The sequence below is a fragment of the Sesamum indicum genome, unplaced genomic scaffold, assembly GCF_000512975.1.
Source record: "Sesamum indicum cultivar Zhongzhi No. 13 unplaced genomic scaffold, S_indicum_v1.0 scaffold00231, whole genome shotgun sequence".
Taxonomy (NCBI): Eukaryota; Viridiplantae; Streptophyta; class Magnoliopsida; order Lamiales; family Pedaliaceae; genus Sesamum; species Sesamum indicum.
Genome location: NW_011628125.1, coordinates 30,931 through 48,588, shown reverse-complemented (window position 1 = coordinate 48,588; position 17,658 = coordinate 30,931). Strand labels below are relative to the sequence as shown.

At 42.3% G+C, this 17,658-nt stretch overlaps 1 protein-coding gene across 1 annotated transcript; it reads right to left on the bottom strand.

Moving 5' to 3' along the window:
* Positions 1 to 1,863: 1,863 nt before the first annotated feature.
* Positions 1,864 to 2,961, bottom strand: LOC105179887. The gene has a single exon (XM_011103540.1). The coding sequence runs from the start codon at positions 2,959 to 2,961 to the stop codon at positions 1,864 to 1,866; it is 1,098 nt and encodes a 365-aa protein (XP_011101842.1).
* Between the last annotated feature and the right edge of the window lie 14,697 nt (positions 2,962 to 17,658).

Below are 17,658 nucleotides of genomic sequence, written 5' to 3'. Positions count from 1 at the left end.
AAGATGAGATAGCCATGGTTTGTCTGTCGTGGGTAGCTTGCCAAGGATGGCAAGCCATAAGATGAATAAGTGACGAGGAATCTTAAGAGAGCCCGAAAGTAGTGAAAACCAGCCTACCTTCGGCCCAGGGGGATCGAACAACCTATAAAGAGCCTGAGTTGTGGGTTGTCCCTGATCAAATCTCCATACTACCCGGTCATCTCCTCCGCGGATTGCCGGTAGTGTGTGTGTGATCTCCAAGCACTCGAAATCTGTGATCATCGGCCACTGCCATTCTCCTCCACTAATCACCGTGCTGAGTTTTGCTGATTTGTCAAGTCTGAGTAGCCTCGGCCCCTGTGGAAATGTCTCTATAAGAGGACCAAGAGAATCCCAAGGGTCCTGCCATAGGTGAAATCATCTCCCATCACCGATCTGATAGTCCACCATAGGGCGGAGAAAAGCCAGTAGTTGTAAGATTTTCCTCCAACCCCAAGAACCTCCGTGTTCTTGGATCGTCCATATACAGGTGTCACGTAATCGGCCTTGATATAGCCACTCAACCCAAATAGAAGTCCTATCACATCGAATGATATCACAAAGTTTCTTGGTCATTAAGGCGCGATTCAAGGTGGTAATGTCCTTGAATCCTAGGCCTCCCTCCTCCACCGGCCGACATAATTCTTTCCATGCTACATTTGCGTAGCCACTGTTTGTTGTGCCCTTCTATAAGAAATTTCGCATCCTCTTTTCAATTTTGTATGTAACTTTCTTTGGTAAAATGAAAGCCGGAGTCCAGTATAAGCTCACCGACATCAGTACAGATTTTATAATTTGTACTCTACCAGCATATGAGAGTGCCAAACCCTCCCAACCAAAAATACGTTTATCAATTTTCAACAATAATGGACGACAATCAGCAATCGATAATCTGGAGGATAATAGAGGAACAATCAGCAATCGATAATCTGGAGGATAATAGAGGAAGTCCCAAATATCTCATTGGCAGAAGTCCTTCCTAGAATCTAAGTACTGTCAGTATTTCCTCCCGTAAACCCTATGCTGACCTCGAAATAATGAGGTGACTTTTCTGAATGTTAAGACTGAGGCCCGACCACTCGGCAAATCGGTCCAATCCTGTCTTAAGGACTCCAATAGAGTCCATATCAGCACGACAGAATAACAACAAGTCGTCAGCAAACCCCAGCTGAAAAATCCGAGCTGTATCACATTTCCAATGGAAAGAAAAGAGCTCATCCTGGTCAATCAACTGTAATAAACCCAGGTGTAAGACCTCCATCACAAGCACAAATAAGTATGGTGATAAAGGGTCCCCTTGACGAAGCCCTCTCGCACCCATAAAGAAACCATGGGGCTTCCCATTCAGTCCAACAGAAAAAGAGGGCGTTGTGACACATGCCTCGATCCAACTTTTGAAAGTAGTTGGAAAACCAAATAACTCTAGAACTCGATCCAACTTTTGAAAGTAGTTGGAAAACCAAATAACTCTAGAACAGCGAGTAGGAAGTCCCATTCCACAGTGTCATATGCCTTCCGTATGTCAACTTTTAAGGCACATCGAGGAGAACGAGCCTGGTTATATCCCGTGAAAAGTTCCTGTGCCAACATAATGTTGTCTCCTATGCTTCTGTCGGGGACAAATGCCGCTTGGCACGGACTAATAAGCTTGTCCAGTACCTCACTCAACCTTTCGACAAGGAGCTTGGCAATTATTTTATACAATACATTGCAGCAGGAAATAGGACAAAAATCACTAACAGACATTGGGGAATGTACCTTTGGTATGAGCGCCAACAATGTGGTATTGATCTATTTTAGAATTCGGCCAGTGGTAAAGAAATCCAACACTACCGAAGTAACCTCCTAACCCACTATTGGCCATGCAGCTTTGAAAAAACCCGAGGAGTAACCGTCCGGTCCCGGCGCTTTATCCTCAGCTATATCAAAAACAGCCTGCTTAACATCAGCTGGGGTGAATGGCAATAATAGAGAGCTAGTGTCCTCCTCATTTAGTAGATGTCTGGCCTTAGGTCGTAGGAACCGAATATCTATCACATCTCGTCGTCTTTCCCCTCCTAGGAGATTTTGGTAGTAGGAGACAAATTCATTGGTTACCTCTCCCGGGTCCATGTGGGTTACTCCTTGATCATCTGTAATTTCTAAAATTCTCCTCGCCGATGTCCTTTGAGCAATCTTATGAAAAAACACCCGGGAACACTGATCACCCCCCTTCATCCACTGCATTTTCGCTCGTTGTCTGAGCATGACCTGTTCAAGTTTGGCCGCTTTAGCGAACACTATCCGACAGCAGTGTTCCAGCTGTAAGAATAACTCATCTCCTTTGTTTGAGCTAACAAGTGTTTGCGCCATCTCAAGAAACCCTTTTGCTAGTTGTACATTGTGTGTTAGGTCCCCCTTTTTCCTCCTTTGCTCTCGGAAAACCGCATTCAATGCTTTGAGTTTTCGTGTTACCACATACATAGGCACCCCAATAATGTTGTGTTGCCAAACACGCTGCACACCGGGGATAAAATTTGGTGAGAGAGTGAGGTAATTATCGAAACGAAACATACCTCCAAGCTGCTGTTGTCTATCCCCGTAAAGCACCAACGGTGAGTGATCTGAAGTGCGTGTGGTGAGGCTAGAGTAAAATGAGTTTGGGAACCGTTCCATCCATCTATCATTAATCAACATTCGATCCAGTCTTTTCCAAAGATTCCGTGGGCTCACACTGCAGTTATGCCATGTGTACCATTCGCCCTGCATGGGTAAGGGTAGTAATCCTGCATTCTGGATACAAATATTAAACTCCTCCATTGCCATTCGAATGTCACCTGATGCACCACATATTTCGCTAATATATCGCACTGCATTGAAATCCCCTCGAACCAGCCACGGTACATCAACGCAGTGCAAGGAAATTGTCTCCAGGGATCGCCATAGCTCCCTCCTGTCGGCCATCTGAGTAGCCCCATAAATAACTGTAATAGCAACTGACTCATGAAGTGCATGGATATCAATAAGACAATGCGTAAATTGTGTACCGCTTTCAATCACAACAACATCGATGAAATTAGCATCCCAAGCGATCCATACCCGAGTACCAGAAGATCCATAATCCACAAACCATTTCCAATGGGGTAATAAAAATGATTTAATTTGAGCTACATTATTGATACGAACACGAGTTTCAAGGAGACCGAGAAAATGTAACCTGAACTCAACAACAATGTCTTTTACTGCCAGCTGATGATCTCTTTTGTTCAGGCCACGAACATTCCATATTGCTGCGTTCAACATGGATCATCGGGTTTGGGGCTGCTAGACTTAGGACCCCGAGACAACTCATCTGTATCATCTAGTAGGTGTAGTGCATCAAAAGTATTATATATAACAAGTGCCTTGCCCCTCTCCTCACGATTTGGGCGCGTGTCAGCTCTAGGAGACTCCTGGCCCTCTCTTTGCTTTTCTACCACTCGGGTTGGTGATGGTCTACGCATCTCCCGATCAAGTGTAGGTGGTAGCCGAGGTGGTATAGAAGTAGTATCACGAGTCACTGTCTGCTCCTCCCTCATGTGATCTGTTGGATGGTTCCTACTCCGTTCATGCACTGCTGGACGCGGTGCCCCTACTTTTGGAACATATATAGCGATCGGTGGCTTAGCTGGCTTTGTTTTGTTAAGAGCACACTCTTTAGCGGAGTGCCCCAAAGTCATACAACTAGTGCACTTCGGGGGTAACCATTCGAACTCAACATCAATTTTGTATGGTGATTCTCCCCCGTCCTCATGTGGAGTCATAATAATAATATGCTTCGGTAAATTCGAGGTTATATCCACATAACGCAAACACGAGCGAAGTCCAGTCTCGTGCATGCTCTCGTAATCGCATCCGGGTATAAAGGTTTACCCACACCACTGGCTACCGTACTTAGGCCCTCTTCTGTCCATAACTCCACCGGAAGGTGGCGTAGTTTGATCCAAACAGGAACCTGCGTATGTTGCAGTTTCCTCAAAACCATTCCCGGTTCCCATTTTTTAAGAACAATAGGTTGTCTCTGGAATAGCCACGGCCCTCCTTCAATAATATCTTCCATAGCAGCAATTGATTTAAACTGAAAGAAAAAGAAACCATTAGTAGTACCAGTCACCTCTCTTAACCACAGCCATACCGACACCGCGTATTCCTTCAGATGGTGGAAATACGGACGTTTCCCAAAAAAATATCCTACCGCGGTAGCTTTCCAACGTTTAGCCCCGTTACGAATGGCATCTAACGTCGGTCTGACAATCACCTCTCCATTCTGTAATGTCGGTGCAACGTACGAGAGGGTCTTTCTAGATGAATGATTAAATGCATGCGCAATTTTATCATCAATAATAGGTTTCGGGCATGCATGGAATGGGATATTACCCACGTACAATCCCGTTTGGACTATTGTTTGAAAATGAGGCTATTTTTTTGTCACATCATTGCTGACATCAGCAGGAGCATCACTACTGACCTCAGCCCTGGCGCTGCTGACCTCAGCCCTGGATCTGCTGACCTCAGCCCTGGCACTACTGACATTAGCCCTGGTGCTACTAATTTGTTTCCCTTTTCTACTAATTTGTAGTTATTATTACGCTTAGCAAATTTACCACACAAAAGAATGGGTCTAGACCTATGTTTGGGTCAAGTTTCGTGGAATTATGAGAATGTTCAAAATTTAGCTGTTTGTCACGGCTTTACTAAAAACAAGTTTGTTTCCCTTTTCTACTAACTTGTAGTTATTATTAGGTTTAGCAAATTTACCACAAAAAAGAATTGGTGTAGACCAACGTTTGGGTCAAGTTTCGTGGAATTTTGAGAACGTTCAAAATTTAGCTGTTTGGCACGGTTTTATATAAGCAAGTTTTTTTCCCATTTCTTCTAATTTGTAGTTATTATTACACTTAGCAAATTTACAACACAAATGCATGGGTTTAGACCAACGTTTGGGTCAAGTTTCGTAGAATATAGACAACGTTCAAAATTTAGCTGTTTTGCATGGTTCTATTAAAACAAGTTTGTTTCCCTTTTATACTAATTTGTAGTTATTATTACGGTTACCAAATTTACCACACAAATGCATGTGCCTAAACCAACGTTTGGGTCAAGTTTCATGGAATTCTGAGAACGTTCCAAATTTAACTGTTTTACACGGTTTTATTAAAACAAGTTTGTTTCCCTTTTTTACTATTTTGTAGTTATTATTACGTTTAACAAACTTACTACACAAATACATGGGTTTAAACCAACGTTTGGGTCAAGTTTCATGGAATTCTCAGAACGTACAAAATTTAGCTCTTTTGCACTGTTTTATTAAAGCCAGTTTGTTTCTCTTTTCTTCTAATTTCTAGTTATTATTACGCTTAGCAAATTTACCACACAAAAGAATGGGTCTAGACCTACGTTTGGGTCAAGTTTTGTGGATCTCTGAGAAGGATCAAAATTTAGCAGTTTGTCACGGTTATTTTAACGCAAGTTACTTTCTCTTTTCTACTAATTTGTAGTTATTATTATGCTTAGCAAATTTACCACACAAAAGAATGGGTCTAGACCTATGTTTGGGTCAAGTTTCGTGGAATTATGAGAACGTTCAAAATTTAGCTGTTTGTCATGGTTTTATTAAAAACAAGTTTGTTTCCCTTTTCTACTAACTTGTAGTTATTATTAGGTTTAGCAAATTTACCACACAAAAGAATTGGTGTAGAACAACGTTTGGGTCAAGTTTCGTGGAATTTTGAGAACGTTCAAAATTTAGCTGTTTGGCACGGTTTTATATAAGCAAGTTTGTTTCCCATTTCTACTTATAATTAGTATTGCATTTAGCAAATTTACAACACATATGCATGGGTCTCGGTGTGCTCGAATCGTCTCATGTTTCTCTCCATCCAAATGTGGTAAACACATGATTCTAATAATGCTCGATAAGATATGTTAACAATGTGCTTACCTCTCCATCTTTGGGGAGCCCATTCAATATCCGTTATCCAGTCTCTGTTGGGCCAAGAATATCGTACCATTCTCCGGATTACTGAAGAGACTATATCTGCACTGAAAGAATAAGTGGCCATGTGTCTCTGTCGCTCCCTCATTACATAGAATACATGGGCCAAGGTGTGCTAACCATGGTTTGTCCGTCGTAGCCAATTTGCCTAGAATAGCAAGCCATAGGATGAACGAATGACGTGGAATCTTCAGTGATCCCGAAAGTAGTGAAAACCAGCCTACTTTCGGTCCTGGGGGATCAAAAAGCCTGTATAGAGCCTGAGTTGTGGGTTTTCCCTAATCAAATCTCCAAATAATGTGGTCCTCCCCTCCATGGATGGGGGTAAACCATGTGTGATCTCCAGACACTCAAAATTTGTGATAGGAGGCCACTGTCACTCTCCTTCACTAATCACCGTGCTCAGTCTGGTTGATTCTTCCAATCCGAGTAGCCTCGGTCCCCGTGGAAATGTAACACTAAGAGGTCCGAGATAATGCCACGGGACCTGCCAAAGGTAAAATGTTCTCCCGTCGCCGATTTGATAGTCCACCATAGGGCGGAGGAAAACCCGTAGACGTAGAATTTTCCGCCAACCCCATGAGCCTCCATGCTCTCTAATCGTCTAAATGGAGGTGTCTCGTAACTGATCCTGGTAAAGCCATTCAACCCAAATTGCGCTCCTATCGCACCCGATGATATCACAGAGTTTCTTTGTCATTAATGCACGATTAAAGATAGCAATATCCTTGAATCCTAGTCCTCCCTCATCCTTTGGTTGGCATAGATCTTTCCATGCTACCTTCGCATAACCACTGTTTGTTGTCCCCTTCCACAAGAAAGTTCGTAGTCTCTTCTCAATTTCGTTAGTAACTTTCTTTGGCAGGATGAACGCTGATGACCAATATAAACTCAGCGACAAGAGTACAGATTTAATAATCTGCACCCTACCAGTATAAGAAAGAGCCATACCCTCCCATCCCACAATGCGTTTATCAATTTTCAACAATAATGGGTTACAATCAGCAATTGTTAATCGAGAAGATAAAAGAGGTAGCCTCAGATACCTCATCGATAAGACTCCCTCTTGAAACCCGAGTACTCCCAACATCTCCTCTCGTAATCCTTGTGCTGAACGTGAGATAATGAGGTGGCTTTTCTGCACTTTCAGCTTGAGCCCAGACCATTCAGCAAAGCGGTCCAATCCTGTCTTAAAGACTCCAATAGAGTTCATATCGGCACGACAGAATAACAGCAAATCATCGGCAAATCCCAACTGAAAAATCCTGGCTGCATCACACTTCCAATGAAAGGAAAATAATTCATCCTGGTCAATTACCTGTAGGAAACCCAATTGTAGGACTTCCACCACAAGCACGAACAAGTACGGTGATAGAGGATCACCCTGCCGAAGCCCTCTAGCCCCCGTAAAGAAGCCATAAGGTTTCCCATTAAGCCCAACAGAAAACGAGGGTGTTGTGACACATTCCTCAATCCATTTCACGAATGTACGAGGGAACCCAAATAACTCCATCACAGCAATCAGGAAGTCCCACTCCACCGTATCATATACCTTCCGAATGTCCACTTTTAAAGCACACTGGGGTGTTAGACGGGTCTGGTTATATCTCGTAAACAGTTCCTACGCCAACATAATATTGTCTCCTATGCTTCTTCCGGGCACAAACTTATTAGTCTTTGCCAAGCGGTCTTTGTGCCCGGAAGAAGCATAGGAGAACGTTCAAAATTTAGCGGTTTGGCACGGTTTTATATAAGCAAGTTTGTTTCCCATTTCTACTAATTTATAGTTAGTATCACACATAGCAAATTTACGACATATATGCATGGGTCTAGACCAATATTTGGGTCAAGTTTCGTAGAATTATGAGAACGTTCAAAATTTAGCTGTTTCACACGGTTTTATTAAAGCCAGTTTGTTTTCCTTTTCTACTAATATCTAGTTATTATTACGCTTAGCAAATTTACCATACAAATGCATGTGTCTAAACCAACGTTTGGGTCAAGTTTCATGGAATTCTGAGAATGTTCCAAATTTAACTGTTTTGCACAGTTTTATTAAAGCAAGTTTGTTTCCCTTTTATATTATTTTTTAGTTATTATTACGTTTAACAAACTTACTACACAAATGCATGGGTCTAAACCAACATTTGGGTCAAGTTTCATGGAATTCTCAGAACGTACAAAATTTAGCTATTTTGCACGGTTTTATTAAAGCATGTTTGTTTTTCTTTTTTACTATTTTGTAGTTATTATTACGTTTAACAAACTTACTACACAAATGCATGGGTCTAAACCAACGTTTGGGTCAAGTTTCAGGGAATTCTCAGAACGTACAAAATTTAGCTGTTTTGCACGGTTTTATTAAAGCCAGTTTGTTTCCCTTTTCTACTAATTTCTAGTTATTATTATGCTTAGCAAATTTACCAAACAAAATAATGGGTCTAGACCTACGTTTGGGTCAAGTTTTATGGAATTCTGAGAACGATCAAAATTTAGCAGTTTGTCACGGTTATTTTAACGTAAGTTTGTTTCCCTTTTCTACTAATTTGTAGTTATTATTACACTTAGCAAATTTACCACACAAAATAATGGGTCTAGACTTACGTTTGGGTCAAATTTCGTGGAATTCTGAGAACGTTCAAAATTTAGTTGTTTGTCACGGTTTTATTAAAAACAAGTTTGTTTCCCTTTTCTACTAATTTGTAGTTATTATTAGGTTTAGCAAATTTACCACACAAAAGAATTGGTCAAGACCAATGTTTGGGTCAAGTTTCGTGGAATTTTGAGAACGTTCAAAATTTAGCTGTTTGACACGGTTTTATATAAGCAAGTTTGTTTCCCATTTCAACTAATTATTATAGTTAGTATTACACTTAGCAAATTTACCACACAAATGCATGGGCTAGACATATATTGAGTGAAGATGATGTCAGATCCTTAGTCTTGCCATTCACACCTACGGATGTCAAGCAGGCAGTTTTTGACAATGCTGAAGATAAGGCACCTGGGCCAGATGGGTATTCATCGGGCTTCTTCAAAGCTGCATGGCCCATAGTGGGGCAGGAGGTGTCTTCGGTAGTATTGGATTTCTTTAATACGGGCCGATTTCTGAAGTAGATAAATACTACACTCTTGGCGCTCATACCAAAGGTACATTCCCCTATGACTGTTGGTGACTTTCGTCCTATATCTTGCTGCAATGTATTGTACAAGATTGTTGCCAAGCTCCTTGTCCAACGGTTGAGTGTGATACTGGACAAACTTATTAGTCCGTGCCAAGCGGCGTTTGTACCCGGACGAAGCATAGGAGACAATATTATGTTGGCGTGGGAACTTTTTACGGGATATAACCAGACCCGTCTACCACTCCGGTGTGCTTTAAAAGTGGACATTTGGAAGGCATATGACACGGTGGAGTGGGACTTCCTGATTGCTGTGATGGAGTTATTTGGGTTCCCTTATACATTCGTGAACTGGATTGAGGCGTGTGTCACAACACCCTCGTTTTCTGTGGGGCTGAATGGGAAACCTCACGGCTTCTTTAGGGGGTCCAGGGGGCTTCGGCAGGGTGATTCTTTATCACCGTACCTGTTCGTGCTTGTGATGGAAGTCCTACACTTGGGTTTCCTGCAGTTGATTAACCAGGATGAATTATTTTCCTTTCATTGGAAGTGTGATGCAGCCAGGATTTTTCAGTTGGGATTTGCTGATGATTTGTTGTTATTCTGTCGTGCTGATATGGACTCTATTCGAGTTTAAGACAGGATTAGATCGCTTTGCTGAATGGTCGGGGCTCAGGCTGAATGTGCAGAAAAGCCATCTTATTATCTCACGTTCGGCACAAGGATTACGAGAGGAGATGATGGGAGCACTCGGGTTTCAAGAGAGAGTTTCACCGATGAGGTATTTGGGGCTACCTCTTTTATCTTCTCGATTAACAGTTGCTGATTGTAGTCCGTTATTGTTGAAAATTGATAAACGCATTGCGGGATGGGAGGGTATGGCTCTTTCTTATGCTGGTAGGGTGCAGATTATTAGATCTATACTCCTTTCGCTGAGTTTATATTGGGCATCGGCGTTCTTCCTGCCAAAGAATGTTACTAACGCAATTGAGAAGAGACTGCGAACTTTCTTATGGAAGGGGAGAACAAACAATGGTTATGCGAAGGTAGCATGGAAAGATCTATGTCGGCCAAAGGATGAGGGAGGACTAGGATTCAAGGATATTTCTATCTTGGATCGTGCATTAATGACGAAGAAACTCTGTGATATCATCAGGTGCGATAGGACCTCAGTTTGGGTTGAATGGCTTTACCAGGGTCGGTTACGAGATACCTCCATTTGGACGATTAGGGAACATGGAGGCTCATGGGGTTGGCAGAAAGTTCTACGTCTACGGGTTTTCCTCTGCCCTTTGGTTGACTATCAGATCGAAGACGGGAGGAAATTCTACCTTTGGCAGGACCCGTGGCATTATCTCGGCCCTCTTAGTGTCATATTTCCACGAGGACCGAGGCTACTCGGAATGGAGGAATCAACCAGACTGAGCACGGTGATTAGTGAAGGAGAGTGGCAATGGCCTCCTATCACAGATTTTGAGTGTCTGGAGATCACACTAATTTACCCACCATCCATGGAGGGGAGGACCGCATTATTTCGAGATTTGATCAGTAACAACCCACAGTTCAGGTTCTATACAGGCTTTTTGACCCCCCAGGACCGAAAGTAGGCAGGTCTTCACTACTTTTGGGATCACTGAAGATTCCACGTCATTTGTTCATCCTATGGCTTACTATTCTAGGCAAGTTGGCTACGACGGACAAACCATGGTTCGCCCACCTTGGCCCATATATTCTATGTAACAAGGGAGTGATAGAGGCACATGGCCACTTATTCTTTCACTGCAGATTTATTCGATAGTGTCTTACAGCGATCCGGAGAATGGTACGATATTCTTGGACCAATAGAGATTGGATCATGGATATTGAATGGGCTTCCCAGAGATGGAGAGGTAAGCACATTGTTAACGTATCTTATCGAGCAGTATTAGCATCATGTGTTTACCACATTTATAGGAGAGAAACTTGAGACGATTCGAGCACACCGAGAGGACACCTAGCACCATCACTTATTGATTGTTGAGGATATCAGGCAGCGGATCCTTAGTATCACTCTACCTAGATCAGTCAGTACACTAGCTTTATATAGACTGTGGCGTATCCCTTGGCCTGTCGAGGGAGAAACCAACTGATAACCACATTGTTGTACTGTACTATTATTTTACTTAATTAAACTTACATTTACCGAAAAAAAGTTTGTTTCCCTTTTCTACTAACTTGTAGTTATTATTAGGTTTAGCAAATATACCACACAAAAGAAATGGTCTAGACCAACGTTTGGGTCAAGTTTCGTGGAATTTTGAGAACGTTCAAAATTTAGCTGTTTGGCATGGTTTTATATAAGCAAGTTTGTTTCCCATTTCTACTCATTTTTAGTTATTATTATACTTAGCAAATTTACCACACATATGCATGGGTCTAGACCAACATTTGGGTCAAGTTTCGTAGAATTCTGAGAACGTTCTTAGCTGTTTTGCACAGTTCTAATAAAACAAGTTTGTTTCCCTTTTATACTAATTTATAGTTATTATTACGCTTACCAAATTTACCACACAAATGCATGTGTCTAAACCAACGTTTGGGTCAAGTTTCATGAAATTCTGAGAATGTTCAAAATTTAACTGTTTTGCACGATTTTATTAAAGCAAGTTTGTTTCCCTTTTATACTATTTTGTAGTTATTATTACGTTTAACAAATTTACTATACAAATGCATGGGTCTAAACCAACGTTTGGCTCAAGTTTCATGGAATTCTCAGAATGTACAAAATTTAGCTGTTTTCCACGGTTTTATTAAAGCAAGTTTGTTTCCCTTTTCTACGTAGCTATTATTACGCTAAGCAAATTTACCACACAAAAGAATGGGTCTAGACCTACGTTTGGGTCAAGTTTTGTAGAATTCTGAGAACGATCAAAATTTAGCAGTTTGTCACAGTTATTTTAACGCAAGTTTGTTTCCCATTTCTAGTAATTTGTAGTTATTATTACGCATATTATTACGGTTATTTCTAGTTATTATTATGGTTATTTTAGCACACAAAAGAATGGGTCTAGACCTACGATGGGGTCAAGTTTCATGGAATTTGGAGAACGTTCAAAATTTAGCTGTTTGTCACGGTTTTATTAAAACAAGTTTCTTTTCCTTTTTTGCTAACTTGTAGTTATTATTAGGTTTAGCAAATTTACCACACAAAAGAATGGGTCTAGACCAACGTTTGGGTCAAGTTTCGTGGAATTTTGAGAACGTTCAAAATTTAGCTGTTTGTTTTTTACCACCAAGTTTGTTTTTTTTTTGGGTAAATATCAAAACTAGTTTGTTTCTTTTTATTTGGGTAAAGGTAAGTTTCATTAAGTAAAATAGTACAGTGCAACAGTCAATTGTGTTATCCCTCGACAGGCCAAGGGATACGCCATAGTTTATAAAGGGAACATGTACTAATGGAACTAGAGAGATTAATACTCAAAATCCTCTGTCTAATGTCGTCAACAATAAAGAAAGCCAATACATTTTCCGGGTGCTCAATCTGTTGGAATCGTCTCGAGTTTCTTTCTCACCATATATGGTAAACGAATGCTCCAAGTAACGCTCGATATGCTACATTGATGATATGCTTGCCTCTCCATTTCATCGTTGCCCATTCCACATCCATCGCCCAATCTCTGTTGGGCCAAGCGAATCGAGTAATTTGCCGTATGGCTGCAAGGCATCGTCTACTAAAACGGCATCGGAAGAACAAGTGGGAGTGTGTCTGTCTGCGTCCTCATCACAAAGAATACATCCTCCAAGGTGTGTGAGCCATGGTTTGTCCGTCGTCGGTAATGTTTCCTGGATAGCCATCCATAAGATAAATGAATGCCTTGGTATCTTCAACGAACTCGAAAGTAGTGAAGTCCAGCCTACTTTCGGTCCAGGTGGGCGAATAAGTTAGTATATAGCTTGGGCGGTTGGTCGCCCTTTCGGGAATCGCCAAATGATTCTATCCTCTCCACCATGAATCGGGTGTAAATGTATAGGTATATCAAAAGGCATTCCAAATCCGTGATGAGGGGCCAATGCCATTGGCCCTCATCCAAAACCAAATGGAGTTTGGTAGATTCATCAAGTCCAAGTAAACTCGGTCCTCGTGGAAATCTAGTAATCAGGGATCCAAGGTGAAGCCATGGATCCTTCCAAAGATAGAAGGTCCATCCATCTCTAATATGCAGCTCCACCATTAGTTGGATTAGGCTGCGTAGTTGCATTAGTTTTCTCCAACTCCACGATCCTCCCTTCTCATCGACTGTCCAAATGGATTTATTTCGAAGTCATCCAAGCTGCAACCATTCAACCCATATAGACGTTCGGTCACATCTAATGACATCACACAATTTCTTTGTCATTAGGGCTCGGTTGAGTATCCCAATATCTTTAATACCTTGGCCCCCTTCCACCTCCGGTTTGCAAACATCTTTCCACGTGACTTTTGCATATCCTCTATCTGAAGTGCCTTTCCAGAGGAATGTTCGAAGGCGTTTCTCCACTTTCTTAATAATTGCCTTCGGTAATATGAATGCAGAAGCCCAATACAAGCTTAATGCTGAAAGTACAGATTTTATGATTTGTACCCGACCAGCATATGATATTGACATTCCCTCCCATCCAGCTATACGAGCATCAATTTTAGATAAAAGTGGCTGACAATCTAGATAATCTAGATAAGATTAGAAGAAGGCCCAAGTACCTCATTGGGAGTTGTCCCTCCTGGAAGCCCATGATCGATAACAACTGTTCTTTCCTTTCTAATGCAGACCGGGAGATAATTAGGTAACTCTTTTGGATTTTAAGTCGGAGGCCCGACCATTCCGCAAACTGGTCCAGTCCCACCTTTAGGACTCTAACAGAGTCTATGTCAGCTCTACAGAAGAGGAGGAGATCATCCGCAAATCCCAACTGGAATATTCTCGCTGGCTCACACTTCCAGTGATACGTGAATTGCATATGTAGTTATTATTACACTTAGAAATTTACCACACAAATGCATGTGTCTAGACTAATGTTTTGGTCAAATTTCGTGGAATTCTGATAACGTTCAAAATATAGCTGTTTGGCACGGTTTTATTAAAAACAAGTTGGTTTTCTTTTTCTACTAATTTGTAGTCATTATTACGCTTAGCAAATTTACCACACAAAAGAATGACCCACATTTGGGTCAAGTTTCGTGGAATTCTAAGAACGTTCCAAATTTAGTTCTTTTGTACGCTTTTATTAAAGCATGTTTGTTTCTCTTATATAGTAACTTGTAGTTATTATTACGCTTAGCAAATTTACCACACAAATGCATGGGTCTAGACCAACGTATGGGTCAAGTTTCGTGGAATTTTAAGTAATTTCGCAATAATTTTGTTTCAATAAAGTCGTGCCAAATGGACTCTAAAAATTCTCTGTCTTCTCTCTCACACACTAGTACACACTCAAAAACACACACTAGCATTCAATGCATGGATGGAGATGGAGATGGAGATGGTGGTGGTGGGGCTGCCTCGCCGGCCGAAGTAGGGGAAGGGACGACCGATGATGGGGAACCGTCTGGTGGTGGTCAGACTTCCGGCGACGACCTAGAAGCCGAAAAATTGCGAATCCAGCGAGAAGCAGTTGAAGAGTCGGGAATTGAGAAGTCGACGGAGAATAGCATTTTTTCGGCAACAGGTGAAGAATCAAGGGTCGTGGAGATGACTGGAATGGTTCTGGTCGGAAAAGATCGAAGATTGGCCATGGAAACCGGCGCTAGGGTTCAGCCGCCAAAATTTGGGTTTCGTGAAGACGAAACGACGGGTACAAGAAATACGATGGTAACCGGTTTATTTCCGGCAACTGAAGGTAGATTTGACATCCTGGAGATGCGGGGAACCATCTTGAACAAAAAAGGAGGAAACTTAGAAGATTTGATGCTGGAATCGTCGGAAAATAGGGCACCGCCATTCTTAGGTTTTGTGGAAGACGAACCAACGCGCACTGAAAAACCGATGAAAGAGGGATCCTATTCGACCAAAGATTGCTACAACAACGTCGTAGGGATGGGAGGAGTAATTCCAATGGCAAAAGACGCGTCCTTGGTGTCGATACAAGGAAACCCAAAATTAGGGTTTGGAGCTTCAAAGGACGTCAATGGCGGACGCTCTGCAGTTTACTCACCGGCAGCCTTCAATCTTGATGAGTTCTTGGGGCTTGCAAACAAAGTCTTGGATGGAGATGAATCTGCTAGGGCTGCGCTCCTAAATCTGAAAAACAGATGGGAGAATAAATTTGGGCGAAGCTATTGGAAGCGAACATGGGCAGCGCCGGCGACGGCTGGGCTTCTAAAGCCAAGGTGACACCTGTTACCGGCGAAGGGGATGGAAACCGATGGAGAAAAAACGGGAGAAAGCGTGAGATTGGGTGCAGCGATGGAAAACGATGCTGTTTCTTCTTCTTCGTCGGAACAGCTGCGGATTCCGGCGATTTCGCACCAGTTTTCGACGACTGACGATCGGCTACTGGCGGGAACTGTTAGTACACCGGAGGAACAGACGGCTGAAGGCTCTCCGGCGAAAAATTTGCAGCAACAGATTGATGACGCAAGCACTGACTTGGATAATGACGTAAGCACTGATGTGTGTGCTGACACAGACGCTGATGTGGAGGATGATGCAGACAATGACATATGCGATGATGCAGGTGATGACACAGGCAATGATGCAGCTGCTGAGGTAATACATGACATCACCAATACTAAGGAAAAAAACAGCTTCACTCCTACACAAAAGCGCTCCTTTCCTATGGGTTTGTTTGTGGGAAACATTCCATTGAATCCAAATTCAAATGTGGACGTGGATGATAAAATTGCAGACACTTTTAATAATTCATCTCGGAGAACCATGTCTTGCATACCTCTTACAATACAAAATGGTGAAGTGGTTGTAAGACCTACGATGGAAGCTATTCGCAATGGATCAACCAAGTGGAAGACCACTGCGGTCGGGTATTTTCTGGGGAAACGACCGTACTTTTACCATGTAAAAGATTTTGCATTTTCTGTATGGCCTGGATTGCGGGAGGTGAAGGCCACAACGAACGGGTTTTTCTTCTTCCAGTTCAAGACTGTTGCATTTATGGAAGAAGCAATTGAAGGTGGACCGTGGTTGTTTCAAGGGCAACCAATTGTACTGCAGAAATGGGAGCCAGGGATGGCAATGCGAAAATTAAAACATACACAGGTCCCTGTTTGGATAAAATTGAGACACTTGCCAGTAGAATTATGGACCGAGGAGGGCCTTAGTATAGTGGCCAGCGGCATAGGTAAACCCCTATATCCGGATGCGATTACAAGGACATGCACGAGACTGGACTTCGCTCGTGTATGCGTGATACTGGATGTAAGCTCAAGCCTACCCAAACATATTATCATTATGACGCCTGGCGAGGAAGGAGGAGAGACACCATGCAAAATTGACGTTGAATATGAGTGGATACCTCCCAAATGTACCAATTGTATGACGTTAGGCCACTCGGCCAAGGACTGTGCCCTCAATAAACCACCCAGACCAACTAATCCACCGGTTGCCATCTATATTCCTAAATTGGGGCCTCCGAGGCCACCAACTGAGCGTGATCAGGAGATAATTCCACCAAATCGAGGAGTGGCAAAGAAGATGGATAGGCAAGAATCCCCTCGTGGTGATGTAAGGTTGAGTCACGAAGAGAAGGGTAAGGAAGTTGTTGTGTATAATACGTTCAATGCTCTACACTTAATAGATGATGCAGAGGATATGTCACGGGGTCCTAATCATAGCAGTCCCAAACTCGGTGATCCATGTTAAATGCAGCCATGTGGAACGTTCGTGGCCTGAACAAGAGAGACCATCAGTTAGCTATGAAGGACATTGTTGCTGAGTTCAGGTTACAGTTTCTTGGTCTTATTGAAACTCGTGTTCGTATTCATAATGTTACCGCTATTCAATCTTTCATATTACCCCATTGAAAATAGTTTGTGGATTATGGATCGGTTGGTAATCGGGTTTGGATTGCGTGGGATGAAAATTTCATAGAAGTTGAAGTGATTAAATGTGGAACACAATTTATCCACTGCATTGTTTATCTACGATCACTGCAGGAATCAGTGGCCATTACTGTGATTTATGGAGCTACGGACGTGGCAGATAGGAGGGAGTTATGGTCTTCTTTAGAGAATATTGCCGTGCAGAGTGTTGATGTCCCGTGGCTTAGTGGAGGAGATTTCAATGCGGTGCGAGATCTCAGTGAAATATGTGGAGCTTCGGGAGACATTCGAATGGCAATGGAAGAATTCAATGGTTGTATTCAAAATGCGGGCTTGTTGCCACTACCCATGCAGGGAGAATGGTATACGTGGCACAATTGCAGTGCAAGTCCACGAAATCTTTGGAAAAGACTAGACCGAATGCTTATTAAGGATAGATGGATGGCTAGATACCCGACATCTTTTTATACTACCCTTACCCCACGTACTTCAGA

Excerpts from the sequence above, each read along its gene's own strand:
- LOC105179887 (XM_011103540.1), bottom strand. The coding sequence starts at position 2,961 with ATGGCCGACAGGAGGGAGCTATGGCGATCCCTGGAGACAATTTCCTTG.